This window comes from Plecotus auritus (assembly GCF_963455305.1).
Source record: "Plecotus auritus genome assembly, chromosome: 2".
Taxonomy (NCBI): Eukaryota; Metazoa; Chordata; class Mammalia; order Chiroptera; family Vespertilionidae; genus Plecotus; species Plecotus auritus.
The window spans coordinates 161468549-161485718 of record NC_137771.1 but is presented as its reverse complement, the minus strand read 5'-3'; the positions used below and the strand labels follow the sequence as shown (position 1 = coordinate 161485718).

General features: G+C 40.4%; 1 protein-coding gene across 2 annotated transcripts in view; it reads left to right on the top strand.

Moving 5' to 3' along the window:
• The first annotated feature begins 71 nt into the window (after positions 1 to 71).
• CCDC191 (coiled-coil domain containing 191) overlaps positions 72 to 17170 on the top strand; it is an 82174-nt gene continuing 65075 nt past the window's right edge. For both annotated transcript variants that reach the window (XM_080654250.1, XM_080654249.1), the window contains exons 1-5: positions 72 to 237; positions 2513 to 2551; positions 9066 to 9207; positions 12473 to 12610; positions 16238 to 16416. In XM_080654250.1, coding sequence (XP_080510376.1) covers positions 148 to 237; positions 2513 to 2551; positions 9066 to 9207; positions 12473 to 12610; positions 16238 to 16416 — 588 coding nt within the window. In that variant the 5' untranslated portion in view covers positions 72 to 147. The remainder of the gene's footprint in view (positions 238 to 2512; positions 2552 to 9065; positions 9208 to 12472; positions 12611 to 16237; positions 16417 to 17170) is intronic.

Below are 17170 nucleotides of genomic sequence, written 5' to 3'. Positions count from 1 at the left end.
GCCTCCTGGGAGTGGTGGTTCGCCGGTGCCCCGTACCTGCCTTCCTTGCGGGCGGAGGAACTACATTTCCCAGGGAGCTGCGGTAGCGAAGTGGGCAGAGGAGCGGCTGTTTCAGCGTCGGCCAAGGTCCTGACCTGAACCTGGAAAATGCTGCTGGCGCCCCAGGAAGGGTCCTCCTCAAGGAAGAGGACAGGGCTAAGTCGCTGGAAACAATTAACAAGGAAGCTGAGTCCCAAGGTGATCCATCCCAATCGGGAGTTACGGGGCGCGGGGACCGGCTCCCAGGCCAGCCGCGTCCCCGCGTGTGCTTCTTCCCTTTTCCACCCAGAGCATCCTTATCTGGCCCGCCCCTGCCTTTACCGCCCTGGAGCCAGCATTGCCCTGGTGAAGGGGCCCTAGAAACTCTGGGATCTGGGTTCCTTGCGCTTTGGTGGGCAGCATCATGAAGAACTTTACATCTAACGCTTTTTACAAATCGGAGAGTCTGGTAGTGCTCGTCCGGTTGAAGAGAATTCAAGGAACTCTTTCGCCTCCTACTTACTACCACCCCACAATTTTAGAGAAATCCCCGCACATTCGTTTTTATTTTTTATGTTTTGCAAATCAGGGAACTGATCTTTATTGGAAGGGGAAGATCTTCACGTTAAGTTCTCGGCCTGATATACAAAATACCTAAAATGAATTCATAAATGCAAGTGGGTACTGAATATATAAATTCTTGATTCTAAATTTCTAAATTCAACCATCATTTTTAAAATAGACCCTCTTTGTATTTGTTCCCTCTTTTGATGAATTAGCATCCCATGGAAAACTAACCCCATTTTAAACTTGAAACATATGTAAATGACATGTGCAAAGTCAGTCACAGGAGGTGTGCTTTCCACAGACTACCTTTTTAACAGCCACAAAAATAAATGCCTTAAATGTAGGTGAGAGTACCAAAATGGAGCTGGCTTCTCAGCTTTCCGCTCCAGAGCAGTTTCACCAGCTGTTTCACCCTTAAGTTATACTTTCTTAAAAATCTAATCTATAGACATGTGGCCTTTCTGAGGGCCCTAGGCAATTGTGCTTACAGTTTATTCTAAATATACCAGCTAAATAACACACTGGATATATTTCACTTGGTGAGTATCTTGCCCCAGATACTGGAGGGTGCAGATTGGGACATTAGAGAGTTGGAAACACAGTCTGCATCTATTGTAAGTACCAGTTCCATTGGATCCAAAATAGGTTATGGATATAGATTTGATGATGAAAAGTAAAAATCTGGGACAATTTCTTAGGACCCCAAAGGAAGGATTTTTGCTGCTAGTGCTCATCGTTACTGCCTAGAGGATGAAATGGTAAAATCACAAGAGCTCCTCAAAATTCAGTTGTGTTTTAATAGGATCAGCGCTTTGTTGCAGTAACAAAATTATTCAGCAGCACAGCTGCATTAATAATTTCTCTGTAAGGCACTTTGAAGGTGAACTGTTATGTAAGTGAAAGTATTATATCTTTTCCTCCTCCATATTTACATAGTCCCTTATTTATTTAAAAATCCACCTGAATTATTAGGAAGGCAAATACCTCTATTCATTAAGTGACTATTAGGGGGAATTCTCCAAGCTTTTGAATGTTACAGAGAGTGAAGAAAGGAGGTATATGACTTGTCTGATTAATATGTGACTGACCTTGGTAGAAATTTATGTGATTTCTACTTCATTTTCTGCTCTGTAAAACAGTAGAAGATTGATTATCCCTCACTGCACCTCCCTCCCCCAGTTCTTACTGGACCAAACAATATCCCTACTGTACATAAGATAAGAAGGCCTCATGCTTTTACTGGTTTGGCTCAGTGTATAGAGCATCGGCCTATGGACTAAAGGGTCCTGGGTTCGACTCTAGCCAAGGGCATGTACCTGGGTTGCAGGCTCCTCCCCGGCCCAGGGCCCATGCAAGAGGCAATCAATCAATGTGTTTCTCTCACATCAATATTTCTTTCTGTCTTTCCATCTCTCTTCCAATCTCTATAAAAATCAGTGGAAAAATATCCTCCGGTGAGGATTAAAGAAAATAAAAGAAAAAAGGAAGTCTCGTGCTACACTGAAAAAGGGGGCCTAAGGAGAAGGGCAGGCCCTTCTCTGAACAGATTTGCTTCTGTGACACTTGAATAAATCTGGCAATCTGTGTTTGGGTTTTTATAAGGAATGTAATACCTAGCATTCCTCTATCTTGGCTCTTAACCCAGGATAGCTTGAAAATGCTCGTTCCTGGGCCCTACCACAGACCAAGTAAATCAGAATCTGGTGGGCCTTGGCAGGAGATAAAAACATTCAGAAGATGTCCCAGAAAAGGCTCTGTGTTTCTTCTCCCTATCATCCTTCTGGGTGCTTTTGTTGCTGAAGTTTCTAATGAAACCATTTGGGGAAAGAATAAAGGACACTTTCATGTACTTTAGAAGGATAGATTAAAATGGCAAAGTTGATAATGATATTGCTATGTATTAATATTCTGTATATATTCTCCACAGCCTGCTTTTGACCCTGGCAATGTGGGACACTGGATTGAGGTAAGGATATTGCCCAAATTAAGATAGAAAGAAAATTGAGAGTCAGACATAATCAGATGGAAAAGAAATACAAATAGGTCTCCATTTTGCACATATGTTGTTTTTGCTCCCATGTGACTATATATGTTGCCTCAGTTCTTTAGGCAAGGAGAGGAGAGGAGAAGCCTTAGGAGAGGCCTTCCTCAGATCATTGAAAAGACTGCTATAGTTACATTAACCTCTGGGACCTATGCACTAGGTAAAAGCTATGTGTGCATCACAAGTAAGAATCTTCTAATGACTATAGCAATCCAAAAATGGAGTGGGCATTTTTGTAAGTGTTTTCTATCACAGGAGTTTTCAAATGGATTCTAAATGGTCACTTAATGTTAACGACTCATGAAAAATATGTTTGATTCAGTGAGGGGGTTGGGGGATTGGATTAGATAACCTCTGAGACCTGAAATGTACGTATTTTTTAGTCCAACTACCATTTAAGTTGAAAATACCATTAAACCACTTGAGGTGAATGCCTCTGAGTATCAATTTGGCAACTTGCCATACTCAGTTCAATTGTGCACCACATGGTTTAAGATCATGTGGCTTTTCCTGGGAAAATATTCTTCTACCTGGTAGTATTTTGAAGAGTTATTACTTATCTGAATTGATAGAAATTATGAGCTTCAGGCCAAATGGAACCTAGGCCAGATATCATTGTTCACCATTTATTCATCCTCCCAGTATTTATTAAGTGCTTACTAAGTGCTAGCCCTCTATTTGGGGCACTAGAAATTATATAGTACCCAGGGCAGGTGCGGGTCTGCCTTCCCAGAATTGATAGTGAGGGATAAACAAAGCTGTTGGGAGAATTACAGGTGTAATGGAAGCACGTGGTGAGGGGTTGCTAATATCGGTGGAGCCATTTTCTTCTTTCATGTAGTTGTTAGCCAGCTTGACTCGATTAGATATTTATCATTCCTCTAAAATTTCTGCAGTAGCTCTTTTTCCATTACATCCTCAAATCTCCCATCTTGAAAAAAATTAGTAAGTCCTAAATTGGTTAGATTTTATTACTCCTCTAAAACTTCTGCAATAGCTCTTTTTCCATTATATCCTCAAATCTCCTATCTTGAAAAAACAACAACAGTAAATCCTCATTTGGCCCCTCCATCCTTTCTGATTGCCATACAGTTTCTTTCTTGTTTTTGTTTTGTTTTGTTTTGTTTAACCTCTTTGGATATGTAGCCTGGACTTCTTGCCATTGTGTTTTTATTATCCTCTAGTGTCCACATTTATTTTACTCCGGTTTCTATTTCTTACCACTCTACAGAAACTGTCATAAATGACGTACTGACCAAATCTAATGGTCTCTTCTTTGTCCTCAAACTTTTTAATGTTCATTTGCTCTGATTATCACTTTATTATTCTAGAAATCTTCTCTTCCATTATCTTTTTTAAACACTGTTTTCTCTTGCTTCTCCTACCTCTCTGTTAACTTGTTTATCTTCTTTTTCGATTTTGTTCCCTAGTATATCGCAACTGTAGATATATCCTAAACAGTTATAACCTCTGGACCTAAGACTTCCAAATCCACTTGAGTGGACCACACTCTCAAAAACAGCTAAGGCCTTGTTATGTGGAAGAGGGGGGAGTATATGGAAAGGATGTGGAGCATGGTGATGGTTTAGGGAGGGCTTTCTTCAAAACAGAAAAGGAAGGTTAGTGTAACTATAGCACTGGGGACTTGACTGAAGCAGGTACTCCTAATTTTTTGTGGTACCAAAAATTGATAGATCAGATTGATCCAGTCCTGAAAGTTCTCAGTGGAAAGGCAAAGGAACAAGAGATGTGAGGCTTATGTAAGAATAGAGGCCCGGTGCACGTATTTGTGCACCAGTGGGGTCCCTCAGCCTGACCTGCAGGAATTGGGCTGAAACTAGCAGTCTGACATCCCCTGAGGGGTCCCAGATTGCAAGAGGGCACAGGCCAGACCGATGTACCCCATCGGTGCATAAATCCATGCACCAGGCCTCTAGTATGCATATAAGATTGTTGGTTAATCTCTTCCCGCTCTTTCCCCTCCCCGCTTCCCTCTGAGATTCATCAGTCTGTTCCATGTTTCCATGCCTGTTACGTTGAGCATCTGCACCCTGGTGGTCAGTGTGCATCATAGCTACCGTTCGAATGGTTGAACAGTTGGACACTTAGCATATTAGCCTTTTATATATATATAGATTAGAGGCCCGGTGCATGACATTCGTGCACTGGGGGATGGGGGGTCCGTCAGCCCAGCCTGCACCTTCTCTCCTTGGGCCTAAACCGGCAGGCGGACATCCCCTGAGGGATCCTCAGTGCTGCCACAGAGGCAGGAGAGACTCCCGCCACCACCGCTGTGCTCGCCAGCCATGAGCCTGGCTTCTGACTGAGCGGTGCTCCCCTGTGGGAGCACACTGACCAACAGGGGGCAGCTCCTGCATTGAGCGTCTGTCCCCTGGTGGTCAGTGCGTGTCATAGCTACTGATTGTTCTGCTTTTTGGCAGATTTGCATATTAGGGTTTTATTATATAGGATAGTAGCTGAATATCCACACAGAACAGGAAAGGAAGGGGACCTTTTAAAGGACTCATGAATTGATGGAAAGAGGAGGCATATGGTGACTGGAGGACTTGGTTTGATGCAACACCAATGTAATGGAGTAGGGGAGTGAAAGAGAGACATGGATAGGAGGTTGATGTTGGAGAGGAGGTTATCATCATTTGGTTTGACCAATGGAAAATTCTGTATGACATGGTTCAGGATGACCATGTCAGTGGGTTGCTGAAGTGCAATGAAAGGGAAAGCTGTTAGAATACAGGAGATACAAGCAAACCTTGAGGCTGGGAAATGTGTGTGGGTCTTCCTCGGGGATGTTGAAGTCACTTAGAACCAGACAGATGTGGTAGAACTATTAAGTCTTGGGATAGCTCACCCAAAATGCAACTGTCTACTACAATTTACAATTCCTCCTCATCCTGATTTGATAGACTAACTCATCTTCTTACTGCACTACATTCTGCTACTTTGAGCTTTTCAAACATTTTCATCATGTCAGCTCTTCAATCTTGAACCTTCAGTGGTTCTACATGCCATCAGATGAAACTCTTAAATCAAGACTGGCATTTAATGCCCTCTATCAGTCTACCTCTAACAACCCTTTTACTGATACTCTGTGTGACTCCCTGCCAGGCTAATTTCCTTTCCCTCCATCAGATAAGACTTTATTTGCTTTGACTCATGTTGATCCCCATCCTGGGATACCCTTCCTCTTTGAGAGGCTAATTCAGATCCTTCCCTTAAAGCTCAGCTTAAGATGCCCCTCTCAGTAAACAACTCCCCCTCACCTCAACTGCCTAATCTCCTCTTCTCATACCCTTCTTTGGAATTATTTTGACACTCATACACACAGATACAGTGGTAAGTATTTGCTTGTATACAGCATTATTAAAAAAGAAGTGGATTCCTTCGAAAATATATTACTCCCAAAACTATTATATATGAACATGAAGTTTGCACATTCAAGAAACTCATGTTTGTACTTCCCAGTCTTGTGGAAATATAGGAGTGCCTTGTAGCTGCTGTTTCTGCAATCGATGGTGATATTCTACAAAGAAGTCTATCATGGATAATAGAATTGATATGCCATGGCACATCAGGAGCACATACAGGCATGCCTCACTTTCTTGTGCTCTGCTTTATTGCACTTCACAATTAGTACAATTTCATCACCATTGAGGCAAGATCCTTTACCAGCAAAAGGATTATGACTTGATGAAGGCTCAGGTGATGGTTAGCATTTTTTAGCAATAATGTATTTTTTAGACATAATACCATTGCACACTTAATAAACTACAGTATAGTATAAATATAAATTTTTTAAAAACTATGTTTTTATTGATTTCAGAGAGGAAGGGAGAGGCAGAGAGGAATAGAAACATCAATGATGAGAATCACTGATCGGCTGCCTCCTGCACACCCCCTACTGGGGATTGAGCCCGCAACCTGTGCAAGTGCTGTGACGGGCAATCAAACTGTGACCTTCTGGTTCATAGGTGGATGCTCAACCACTGAGCCACACTGGCTGGGCTAAACAGCCTATCTAATAAAAGAGTAATGTGCAAATTGACCATCACTCCAACACACAAGATGGCCGCCCCATGTGGTCAAAGATGGATGCCGCCATGTGGACACAAGATGGCCACCACAAGATGGCTGGCAGAGGAGGGCAGTTGGGGGCAACCAGGCCTGCAGGGGGGGGGCAGTTGAGGGGGACCGGGCCTGCAGGGGAGGGCAGTTGGGTGGGAGGGCAGTTGGGGGGGACCCAGGCCTGCAGGAGAGGGCATTTGGGGGGGACCAGGCCTGCAGGGGAGTGGTTAGGGGGTGATCACGCTGGCAGGCAGAAGGAGTTAGGGGCAATCAGGCAGGCAGGCAGGCAGGCAAGCAGTTGGGAGCCAGCAGTCCTAGATTATGAGAGGGATCCCAGATTGGAGAGGGTGCAGGCTGGGCTGAGGGACACACACACACACACACACCCCCGTGCACGAATTTCGTGCACCGGGCCTCTAGTAACTTTTATATGCACTGGGAAACCCCACAATTTGTGGGACTTTATTGCAATACTCACTTTATTACTAGTGGTCTGGAATCAAATTCACAATATCTCCAAGGTATGTCTGTATTGAAAATGTATAAGATCATGGAAATAATTGAGATAGTTCCTTTATAATCTATATGCTTACCTATAACATAGCTACTAAGAAATAAACTTTGGAAGGTATTTATGGTTTTGTTTAATACCCCTGTATTGCTTTAGAATTGTTTTTGAGTTATTGCATACATGTTATATGAAACAAACCAAGAAACAGTGAACTCTTTCAGAACAGAAGATTTTAGTTTTGTTTTTCCCTTCATGTTCACTATGAGCTGGTAACAGAGCTACCATTCAATAAACTAGTTTAAAGAATAAGTTGTTCAATTGACACAATGTTTATTTCATTGAAATATAATTTAAGATGGACCTCTCCTGTCTCTTATATGTTTATTTTGAAAATACATGGTAAGGATATAATATTTTAAAACAAGGAAATATAGAGATTATTTCTAATCCTTAGTATCTTCTAGTGCTTGTGCCCAATCATATGAATATCTGGAGGAGAGCAGTCAACAGAGGGGGGAAGTTCAGTGTAAAGGTCCTGAGCTGGGAACATGTTTGCATATTTGAGGAGGAATGAACAAGGAGGTCAATGTGGCTGAAGTAGAGGGAGCAATGGGAAAAGTAACAGAGGAGGAGTTGGAGAACTCACAAAGGGCCTGGCGGTGCAGGACCTTAAAGCACATTGTAAGGACTAAGACTTTTATTCTGAGTTGCATGAAATAGGGACCCATGGAGTTGTAACATGAACTCTACTCAAACTAATGGTTTTGAGTGGAGTTCTAACATGTTATGCCTTTCATTTTGAAGGGATCTGTCTGGTGGGAGACTATTATAGGAAACTTGTCAGGAAATTGTGGTGCATTTCAGGATAATAGCAGTAGAGGTGACATGAAGGAGCCAGATCCTGGATACATTTTGAAAATAGATTTCCTGGTATATTGTATCTGAAGAGAGAGAGAGAGAGAGAGAGAGAGAGAGAGAGAGAGAGAGAGAGAGAGAGAGAGAGAGAGGAGAGAGAAAGAGAGAGAGAGAGAGAGAGAGAGAGAGAGAGAGAGAGAGAGAGAGAGAGAGATGGGGGGAGAGAGGAGATTCAAGAAGCATTTTTAGGAACTGAAAGAATGGAGTCATCACTATCTAAGTTACAAGACTGGGAACACAACAGGCATGGAGAAAAGCTGGTTTGTAGGGAGGGGGAAAAACAAGGGCTTAATTGTAAAGTTAGTTCTTATATAATGTGCAGGTAAGCCAGAGTGCCAAGAAAGTTTGTCCACCTCTGCCAGTTCCTCCCTGAACCCGTGAATTTGGCCAACTTTTTACTAGATTCTTACTTTTGAGTTAAAATATTCTGAAGACTAAAGTTCAGTGACTGTGTATCCCAATTTTGTTGGACCTATAGTTTGCCTCTATGGTGGCAGGTTCCTTACAGAGTAGTAATTTGAGGAAATATAGCTGCTCTGCCTCTGGATCACATTCATATGCAAATCTTAATAGCATGGAAACTAATAAAATATTATACTTTTATTTTTAAAATATTCAAGTGTCAGCGTCCCATAACTAATGCTTTAAACAAAAGTTACCTAAAGTTTACATAACATTTTGTTCAAATGTAAACGTTGTGAACACCTGTTAAAACTTGGTAAAATATTATCATTTCATGTTTATTGAATGAAATTATTTGAGGTGGATGTTTAAGCCTCACAGTTCTTTCAGAAATGGAAAAAATGAAATTATTTTAGTAGCTGGTTAAAAAAAAACAAAAAACAGATTCTTGAGGACTAGAGAGAAATTTTCTAACTTTGAACAAATTTGTTATCTTACTGAATTTTTTTTTCTGTTACATTAAAGACAGTGGAGAAAGCCTCAGAATTTGGAGTTTCAAGATCATTTTCAGCTGGAAATTCAGATTTATCCAGAAGGCTTTGGGGCCAAATGATAGATTTGGAAACATCTGAGCAAATAGAGGATCATGATGAAATCTATGCAGAAGGTAAGAGAATTCAATTTTTTGCTGTGAGATTAACAACTCTTTGGAGTACAACTTATTAAAGCATAACCTATAATGAATTTCAGAGTTCAGAAAGATTGGACCTGCATTGCCACCATGTGCCCACCATCCAGATATCATTGCTGACATGTACACATAAAGAACTGTTTGACATTGAAACGGGGACTCAGAACTGTTGGACATTGAAATTGGGACTCAAACATTTTTTGTTATTGTATGCTTATTCCTAGTCTGCAGAGGCAAGATTTTTTAAAGGAAAGAAAAGGGGGAAAAAATAGATACAGAGGCAAAGAAGCATTGAACAGACTGTCAAACTACAGCGGGAAGGCAGAGGAGGTTTTTTTTGGGGGGGGCTGTAAGAGATCAACTGAAGGACTTGTACGCATGCATATAAGCATAACCAATGGATACAAGACACGGGGGGGAGAGGGGCAGGTAAAGGCATGTACTGGGGGGAAGGGGAGGCTGGGGGGAGGTCAATGGGGGAAAAAAAGAGACATATGTACTACTATTTGTAATACTTCAAACAATTAAAAAAATAAATTAATTTAAAAAAAGAATTCAGAAAGAAAGCTTTTCTTTTTCTTGTCTTTAATTTTTGCTTATTTTACTGCCCAGAAACTAATTTACATGTTTGTTATACACCCATTAGTCACTTAGGTGTCTTGGTTATCAGATAGATTATTGGGGTATCACAGTGCTTGTATTCAAGTAACCTTTATTTTACTTAATAATGGCCCCAAAGTGCAAGAGTAGTGATGCTGGCAATTCAGATATGCCAAAGAAGCAGTAGGTGTTTCCTTTAAATGAAAAGGTAAGTGTAGAACAATAAGATATTTTGAGAGAGAGAGAGAGAAAGAGACACCACATAACTTTTATCACAGTACATTGTTATAACTGTTCTATCATCATTAGATTGTTAACCTCGTATTATGCCTAATTTATAAAGTAAACTTATTATAGGTATGTATGTATAGGAAAAATATTACACATAGGATTTGGTACTCTCCACTGTTTCAGGCATCCACTGGGTGTCTTGGAACGTTTCTCCCATGGATAAGGGAGTGAGGGGAATCTGTGAACCCCTCTTTGTCAATGAATGGTGTTTAGTAGATCTGAATTATTCTGTATATAAGTTATTATACATATAAATATCTGAATTATCATACACAGGTTACTCAATAAATATCTGCTCCCTTTCCCTGCCTTCCTCTGAAAGCCGATGTTTGCTGCTATTATACTTTTTTGTTGTTGTTAATCCTCACACGAGGATATGTTTTTCCATTGATTTTTAGAGAGAGTGGAAGGGAGAGAGGGAGAGAGAAACATTGATGTGAGAGAGACACATGGATTGGTTGCCTCCCACATGCACCTGACCATGGCCAGGGATGGAACCTGCAACCTAAGTATGTGCCTTTGACCAGGAATTGAACCTGCGGACCCTTCAGTGCGTGGACTGACATACTAACCACTTAGCAATACCAGCCAGGGTGCTAGTATACTTTTTACACTTAGTTTCTACTACCTTGATTCATTTTTTCCTGTTTTATATATCATAAATTCCTATCTATATTAAGTACCTTTTAGCATCATTCAATGTATAGAAACACTCCATTCCCTCAGAGCTATGTGATAATGCTAATAAATGATGAAGGTAATGCTGAAGTAGACATTTTTCTTTGAAATCCCCTTGCCCTACCCATAAAAATTGTTTGATAATGATAATAATGATTAAGGTAATGCTAAAGTAGACATTGTGTCACATATATATTTAAGAAGATTTTCTGGCTACCGCTAAGAAAGAAATCCAAATGGACTTGACTCCCAGGATATCCCACTCAGTTTTTATAGTCTTTCTCTTATGTCAGTGACCGCTCCTTCCTAGTTTCCTGGTTCTGCCTTCTCTCTTCAGCCTCTAAATACTGGAGTTTCTCAGGGTGAGTCCTTCCTCCTTTGGCAACCTCATCCACTTCTACAGCTTTAAGTACCGTCTGTATGCTAACAACAGCCATGTTTATTTCTTCAGCTTGGACCTCTTCCCTGAAATACAGATTGGTGTAGCCAATACCTATTTGACATCCCTATTTGGATGTCTCATAAGCATCTCAAAACTGAACTCAAGTCTAAAACTGAACTGATCTTCCCCCCAAAGCTGCTGCCCCCTGGGCCTTCCCTGGCTCAGTAAGTGGTATCTCCATCCTTGCAATTGCTTAGGCCAAAAACCTGTAGATTTCTTTCTCTCACATCTCATATCCAGTCCATCAGCAAGTCAAGTCAACTTCACCTCAAAACATTTTTTTATAATAACCATTTTTAATACCTGCACTCCTAGGCCACCATCACCCCTCTCCTAGATTATTGCATTTGTCTCCCAGATGGTGTTCCCTGCTTCCGTGTGTGTCCCCTTATAGGCTATTTTAACATCGTTGTCGAGTGATCTCTGCTCACAACCCTCCTGTGGCTTCCCATTGCATTCAGAGTAAAAGCCAAAGTACCTAGAATGGTGTCAAGACTCTAAAGAAGGGATTTTCAACCTTAGCACTATGATAATTTTTGTTGTGGGTGCTGCTGTGCACATTGCAGGATGTTTAGCAGCATCCGTAGTCCCTACCCGCTAAATGCCAATGTCACCTCCCCCAGTAGTGACAACCAAAAATGACTTCAGACGTTGCCAGATGTCCACTGGAGCACGATTTCACCCTAATCTAGAACCACTGCTCTAAACTTGATCCCCACATTACCTCTGCCACCTCATCTCCTACTGTTTCCTCCAACCTCCTTCACTCGTCCTCTCCAGCCACGACCTACTTACTATTTCTCCAACACACTGGTCACTCTCCTGTCCTAGGGCCTTTGCACTTGCTTTTCCTCTATGTGGAATAATATTTCCTTACGTAGCCATGTGGCTCACTTCCTCACTTGCTTTCCTTCTTTGTTCAGCTATCTTCTCAGTGAGGCCTCCTTTGACCACCCAATTTAAAAATATCAACATCTGTCTTCCATTTCTTATACATCTTTTCTCTTTCCCCGGCTCTGTTTTTCTGACTTACTTGTTTATAGTCTCTCTTCCCCAGTTAGAATGTAAGCTTCATGGTCTGGTAGGTTTTATTTTTCTGTTTTGTTCTAGAACAGTACGTGACACATGATCAGTGCTCAATTAATATTTACTGACTGAATGAAAACAGTGAATGAAGAAAGGTCTCTGAAGTAGCTGAAATATTAAAAGATGTTTTTGTTTTATTGATAGCTCAGGAGCTGGTAAATGACTGGTTAGACACCAAACTCAAGCAAGAACTAGCAAGTGATGGGGAAGCTGAAGACACTGTATCCAGTATCCCTCCTGTGTTAGAAGCCAGTGGTCATTTGAAATATGACAGGTTTGATGGTAAGAACTGATCTAATCAGTCAAAGCTTTAACATCCAATTAATGTGTCTAAGAAGTCTTTTCAATTGTTTTGAATAATAAATGTTATTTGACTTTTCTGTGTGTTAGGTTTATAATTGGCTTTAATTTTTCTTGTTTCAATTTAAATTACTTATCTATTGCTTCAGTAAATTCATGATGTTTTTTTAAATTAAAATATTCTATTATTTATAATTCTTACTAGAGGCCCAATGCATGAAATTCGTGCAAGAGTAGGCCTTCCTTTCCCCGGCTGCTGGCACCAGCTTCCCTCCAGCACCTGGGACCCGGACTTCCCTCCAGCCACCAGTACCCGGGACCTGGGCTTCCCTCTGGCTGCTGGCACCCAGGACCCAGGCTTCCCTCACAGAGGGAGGCCCTGCCCACCCGCTGCAGCCTGCTGGTTGGTGGCCTGGGCCTCCCACTTTGGGACAATCATGGAGCCTCCCGATTGATAGCCTTGCCGGCCGGTGGCCTGGACCTCCCTCTGCGGGGTGATCATGGGGTGATGGCCAGGCCCCTGACCAATCGCATCGCACCCACCTTGACTGGCCTGGCGCCAGTGGGTGTCATAGCCCGGATGGTCATCCGGATGGTTGTTCCGCTGTTCGGCCATTCGGTCGATTTGCATGTTACGCTTTTATTACATAGGATAATTGTAATAGTAAATAATGCTGTTTAAGAGTGCCTCTTCCTATATATTGTTGGATGGCTATTTACTTTAGAGACTACATTTAAACACCCATATATCATTTTATATTTACAAAATGCTTCTTATATCTTTATAAGGAAAATAATTACTTATACACATAGCTAGTTAAATAGTTAACTTGTGATGATTCTTCAAATGTAGCCAAAGAGCCTGAGATTTTTCCCCTGAGCATAATGGTAAGCATGGTGACAGTGGTGGAAGCTCCTTATGCATTACTCATGCCTTGGTGAATTCGCCTGGCAGCATTCCCCTTGTTAGGACTCTACAAATCCCCAGCTCAGGAATCACAAAGTCATGAGCTCTTACAGTTAGAGGAATCCTTCAAGATTACCTAGTCTGAACTATTCTCTTCACCCCGCAGATAGAGATCCTTCTCCAGTATACCTACTGTGGGTGCTATAATCTCTGCCAAACACCTCCCAGGATGGAGAGGCTGCACTTGGGAGGAGCCTGTTCAGCTGTTGTGAGGCTCTGATTGTCATAGCATTCTCTCTTAGTTAGGAGAAATAGAACCTTGTCCTCAGTAACTTTTACCCATTAGTGCCACAGAAAATAATATTGTGTTCCCTCTTCGATTGATGTTTCTCACATCAGTGTTTCTCTCTCTGTCTCTCTCTGTCTAAAACCAGTAGACATTTATCCTCAGGTGAAGATTTTTTTTAAAAAAAAAGACAGATTGGCAGAATGAATTAAAAATATGACATGCCGAAACCGGTTTGGCTCAGTGGATGGAGCGTCGGCCTGTGGACTGGAGGGTCCCGGGTTCGATTCCGGTCAAGGGCATGTACCTTGGTTGCGGGCACATCCCCAGTGGGAGGTGTGCAGGAGGCAGCTGATCGATGTTTCTCTCTCATCGATGTTTCTAGCTCTCTATCCCTCTCCCTTCCTCTCTGTGGAATATCAATAAAATATATTAAAAAAAATATGATATAACTATATCCTGTCTATAAGAGACACAATTTAGTTTCAAATATATAAATAAGTCGAAAGTAAAAGGATGGAAAAAGAAATATTATGCAAACAGTAACCAAAAGAAAACAAGAGCAGCTTACTAATATCAGAAAAAAATAAAGTAAGATAAAAGAAATGCTATAGAGACAAAGAAGGGCATTTTATAATGATCAAAGGGTCAGTCCATCAAGAAAACATAAGTATTAACATATATATACTTAACAAAAGTGCCCCAAAATATGTGAAGCGAAAACTGATAGAACTGAAGAGAGAAATAGTTATTCAGTAATGACAACTGGAAGCTTTAAGACCTCATTTTTAATAATGTATGGAACTACATGATGTACTAAACAGAACATCAACAGGGAAGATGTTTAATACTGTGAGTCATTAGGAAAATGAAAGTTAAAACTACCATGAGTAACCACTTACACACCTTTTAAAAATGGTTTAAATTAAATATTGGTCAGGATGTGGAGGAACTAGAATACTTCCGTACTGCTCATGAGAAAGTAAAATCATATAGCCACTTTGGAAAAAAACAGTTTGGCAGTTTCTTGAAAAGTTTCTCTTCTCAGGAGAAGAGAAAGCATATGTTCATACAAAGACTTATATACAAATGTTCATAACAACTTTGTTTATAATAATTTCCAAATCTGGAAATAACCCAAATGTTTATCCACAGATGAATGAGTGAATAAATTGCGATATGCCCATACAGTGGAATACTACTCAGCAGTAAAAAAAAGATAAACTATTGATACAACATGAATGAGTCTCAAAATAATTATGCTGAGTAACAGAAGCCTGACCAAAAAGAAAAAAAAGAGTACATAGCTTATGATTTAATTGTTACAAAATTCTAGAAAATATAATCTAATCTATAATAATAAAAGGGTAATAGACTAATTAGACCAGACATCCTTCTGGACAACCTTCCAGACAAAGCCAGGGCTGTGAAGGAAGCCCAGGTCCTGGGTGCCTGCCAGCGGCTGCAGGGAAGCCCGGGTCCCGGGTGCCAGAGGGAAGCCAGTGCCGGCAGCCAGGGGAAGGAAGGCCTACTCTTGCGTGAATATCGTGCATCGGGCCTCTAGTCTGTAATGACAAAAGTAGGTCTGTGGTTGCTTGGGATAGGGCAGAGAACATGGGGAAGAGTGGGAGAGAGAGATTACAGATAAGCATGAGAACCTTCTGGAGGCTGACAGAAATGCTCATTATCTTGATTGTAGTGATGGTTTACCGGTAGATGTATGTCAAACATTATTGTAAACTTTAAATATTTATGGTTTAGCCCTAGCCTGTTTGGCTCAGTGGATAGAGCATTAGCCTTTGGACTGAAGGGTCCTGGGTTGGATTCCAGTCAAGGGCACATGCCCAGGTCGCTGGCTCAATCCCCAGTAGGGGGCGTTCAGGAGGTAGCCAATCAATGATTCTCATCATTGATGTTTCCATCTCTCACCCCCTCTCAATTTCTCTCTGAAATAAATAAAAATATATTTTAAAAATAAAAAATTAAAAAGTTTCCCTTGAAATGGAAGTCCGGCTTAAAAATAAATAAATAAATATATACATATACATATACATGTATATATATGTGTGTATATATATATTTACAATTTATTTGTTAATTATAACCACAGTTAAGCCATTTTTAAAAAAGCTGTAGAGTCCTCAAGGATGTTTAGATTAAAGTAATATATTTTAAATCTGACAGTGAGGGAGTCTTTAGTGACTTGGGTGAGGGCAATTTATGAGTAGAGGGTAATTTTTCCTCTTAGTTGTAGTTTATTACTGAGTTCTATACTCATACAATTGGTATTATCAGTTACTATTTATTAAACACTCACAATATTTTATTTTTATTGTACCAGGATTATTTATATAAATATGGAAATTATATTAAATTTTTATTTATTTATTTTTTGTCATTGTTCTGTTTCTTGCAGATTTTTGTGGCTACTTGGAGGAAGAAGAGGAAAGTAGCACTGTTCAAAAATTTATAGACCATCTGCTCCATAAAGATGTGGTGGATTCTGGGATGTTGGAAGATATCGAAATGAGTGGAAACCACGACAAGAAGCAGCAGAAGGATCCTCGTCTTACCATGGAGATGAGACATAAGCAGGTGGGAGGGAAAAACAAAATTAAAATGGATAACAGGAAGCAATCTTTGTGTAATACATTTAATAAGCTTAAATAAAGACTGAAGCCTTATTATGAAAAAGGGTGCCATCTGTCGTTTGGTTAGAAAGAATAAAAATAAAATATAAGAACTTCAGAAGGAAAATAATGCTCATAAACTGAGGATAGGAAACTATTAAAAAAAAAAATCCCAAAAAAGGAATAATTGAATTTGACCAACAGAGTGTTGAGCTAAACTTTATTAATTTGGATGTGGTACTTCCTATTATAAATATGTAGATTGGGTTTTGCTTGAATTTGGTTTTTGAATTGAGACATCAATATATTAATATCATGAATATTCTGTTGAATGTTATAATGGTAATTCTTTCCTAGACAACTGAAAAATTCACTCATTTTGTGATTATAATTTGAAAGGAAGGACAGATCTGAATTAAATCTAGTTCAGCTGTTTTGAATTAGAAAGGCATATGGAAACTTTCTTTTCTTTAAAGGGAATAGTAGGTTAAAGGAAAAAGATGTATCTCACACTTTGTAGAGGAGCTTCAGGAAATCAGAATGACCCAGCCTTTGCCAAAAGTCCAGAACTAAGACTGAACTGAATTAATGTTTATACACGTGTGCCACCTTTTTATAACACTGAATCTCTGATTGCTTTAAACCATAAGGTGTGCCTAATCGGCACTGGGGATGTTAGAAAAACTGGATAGAGGTATATCCTGGTTTAGATTTATGAT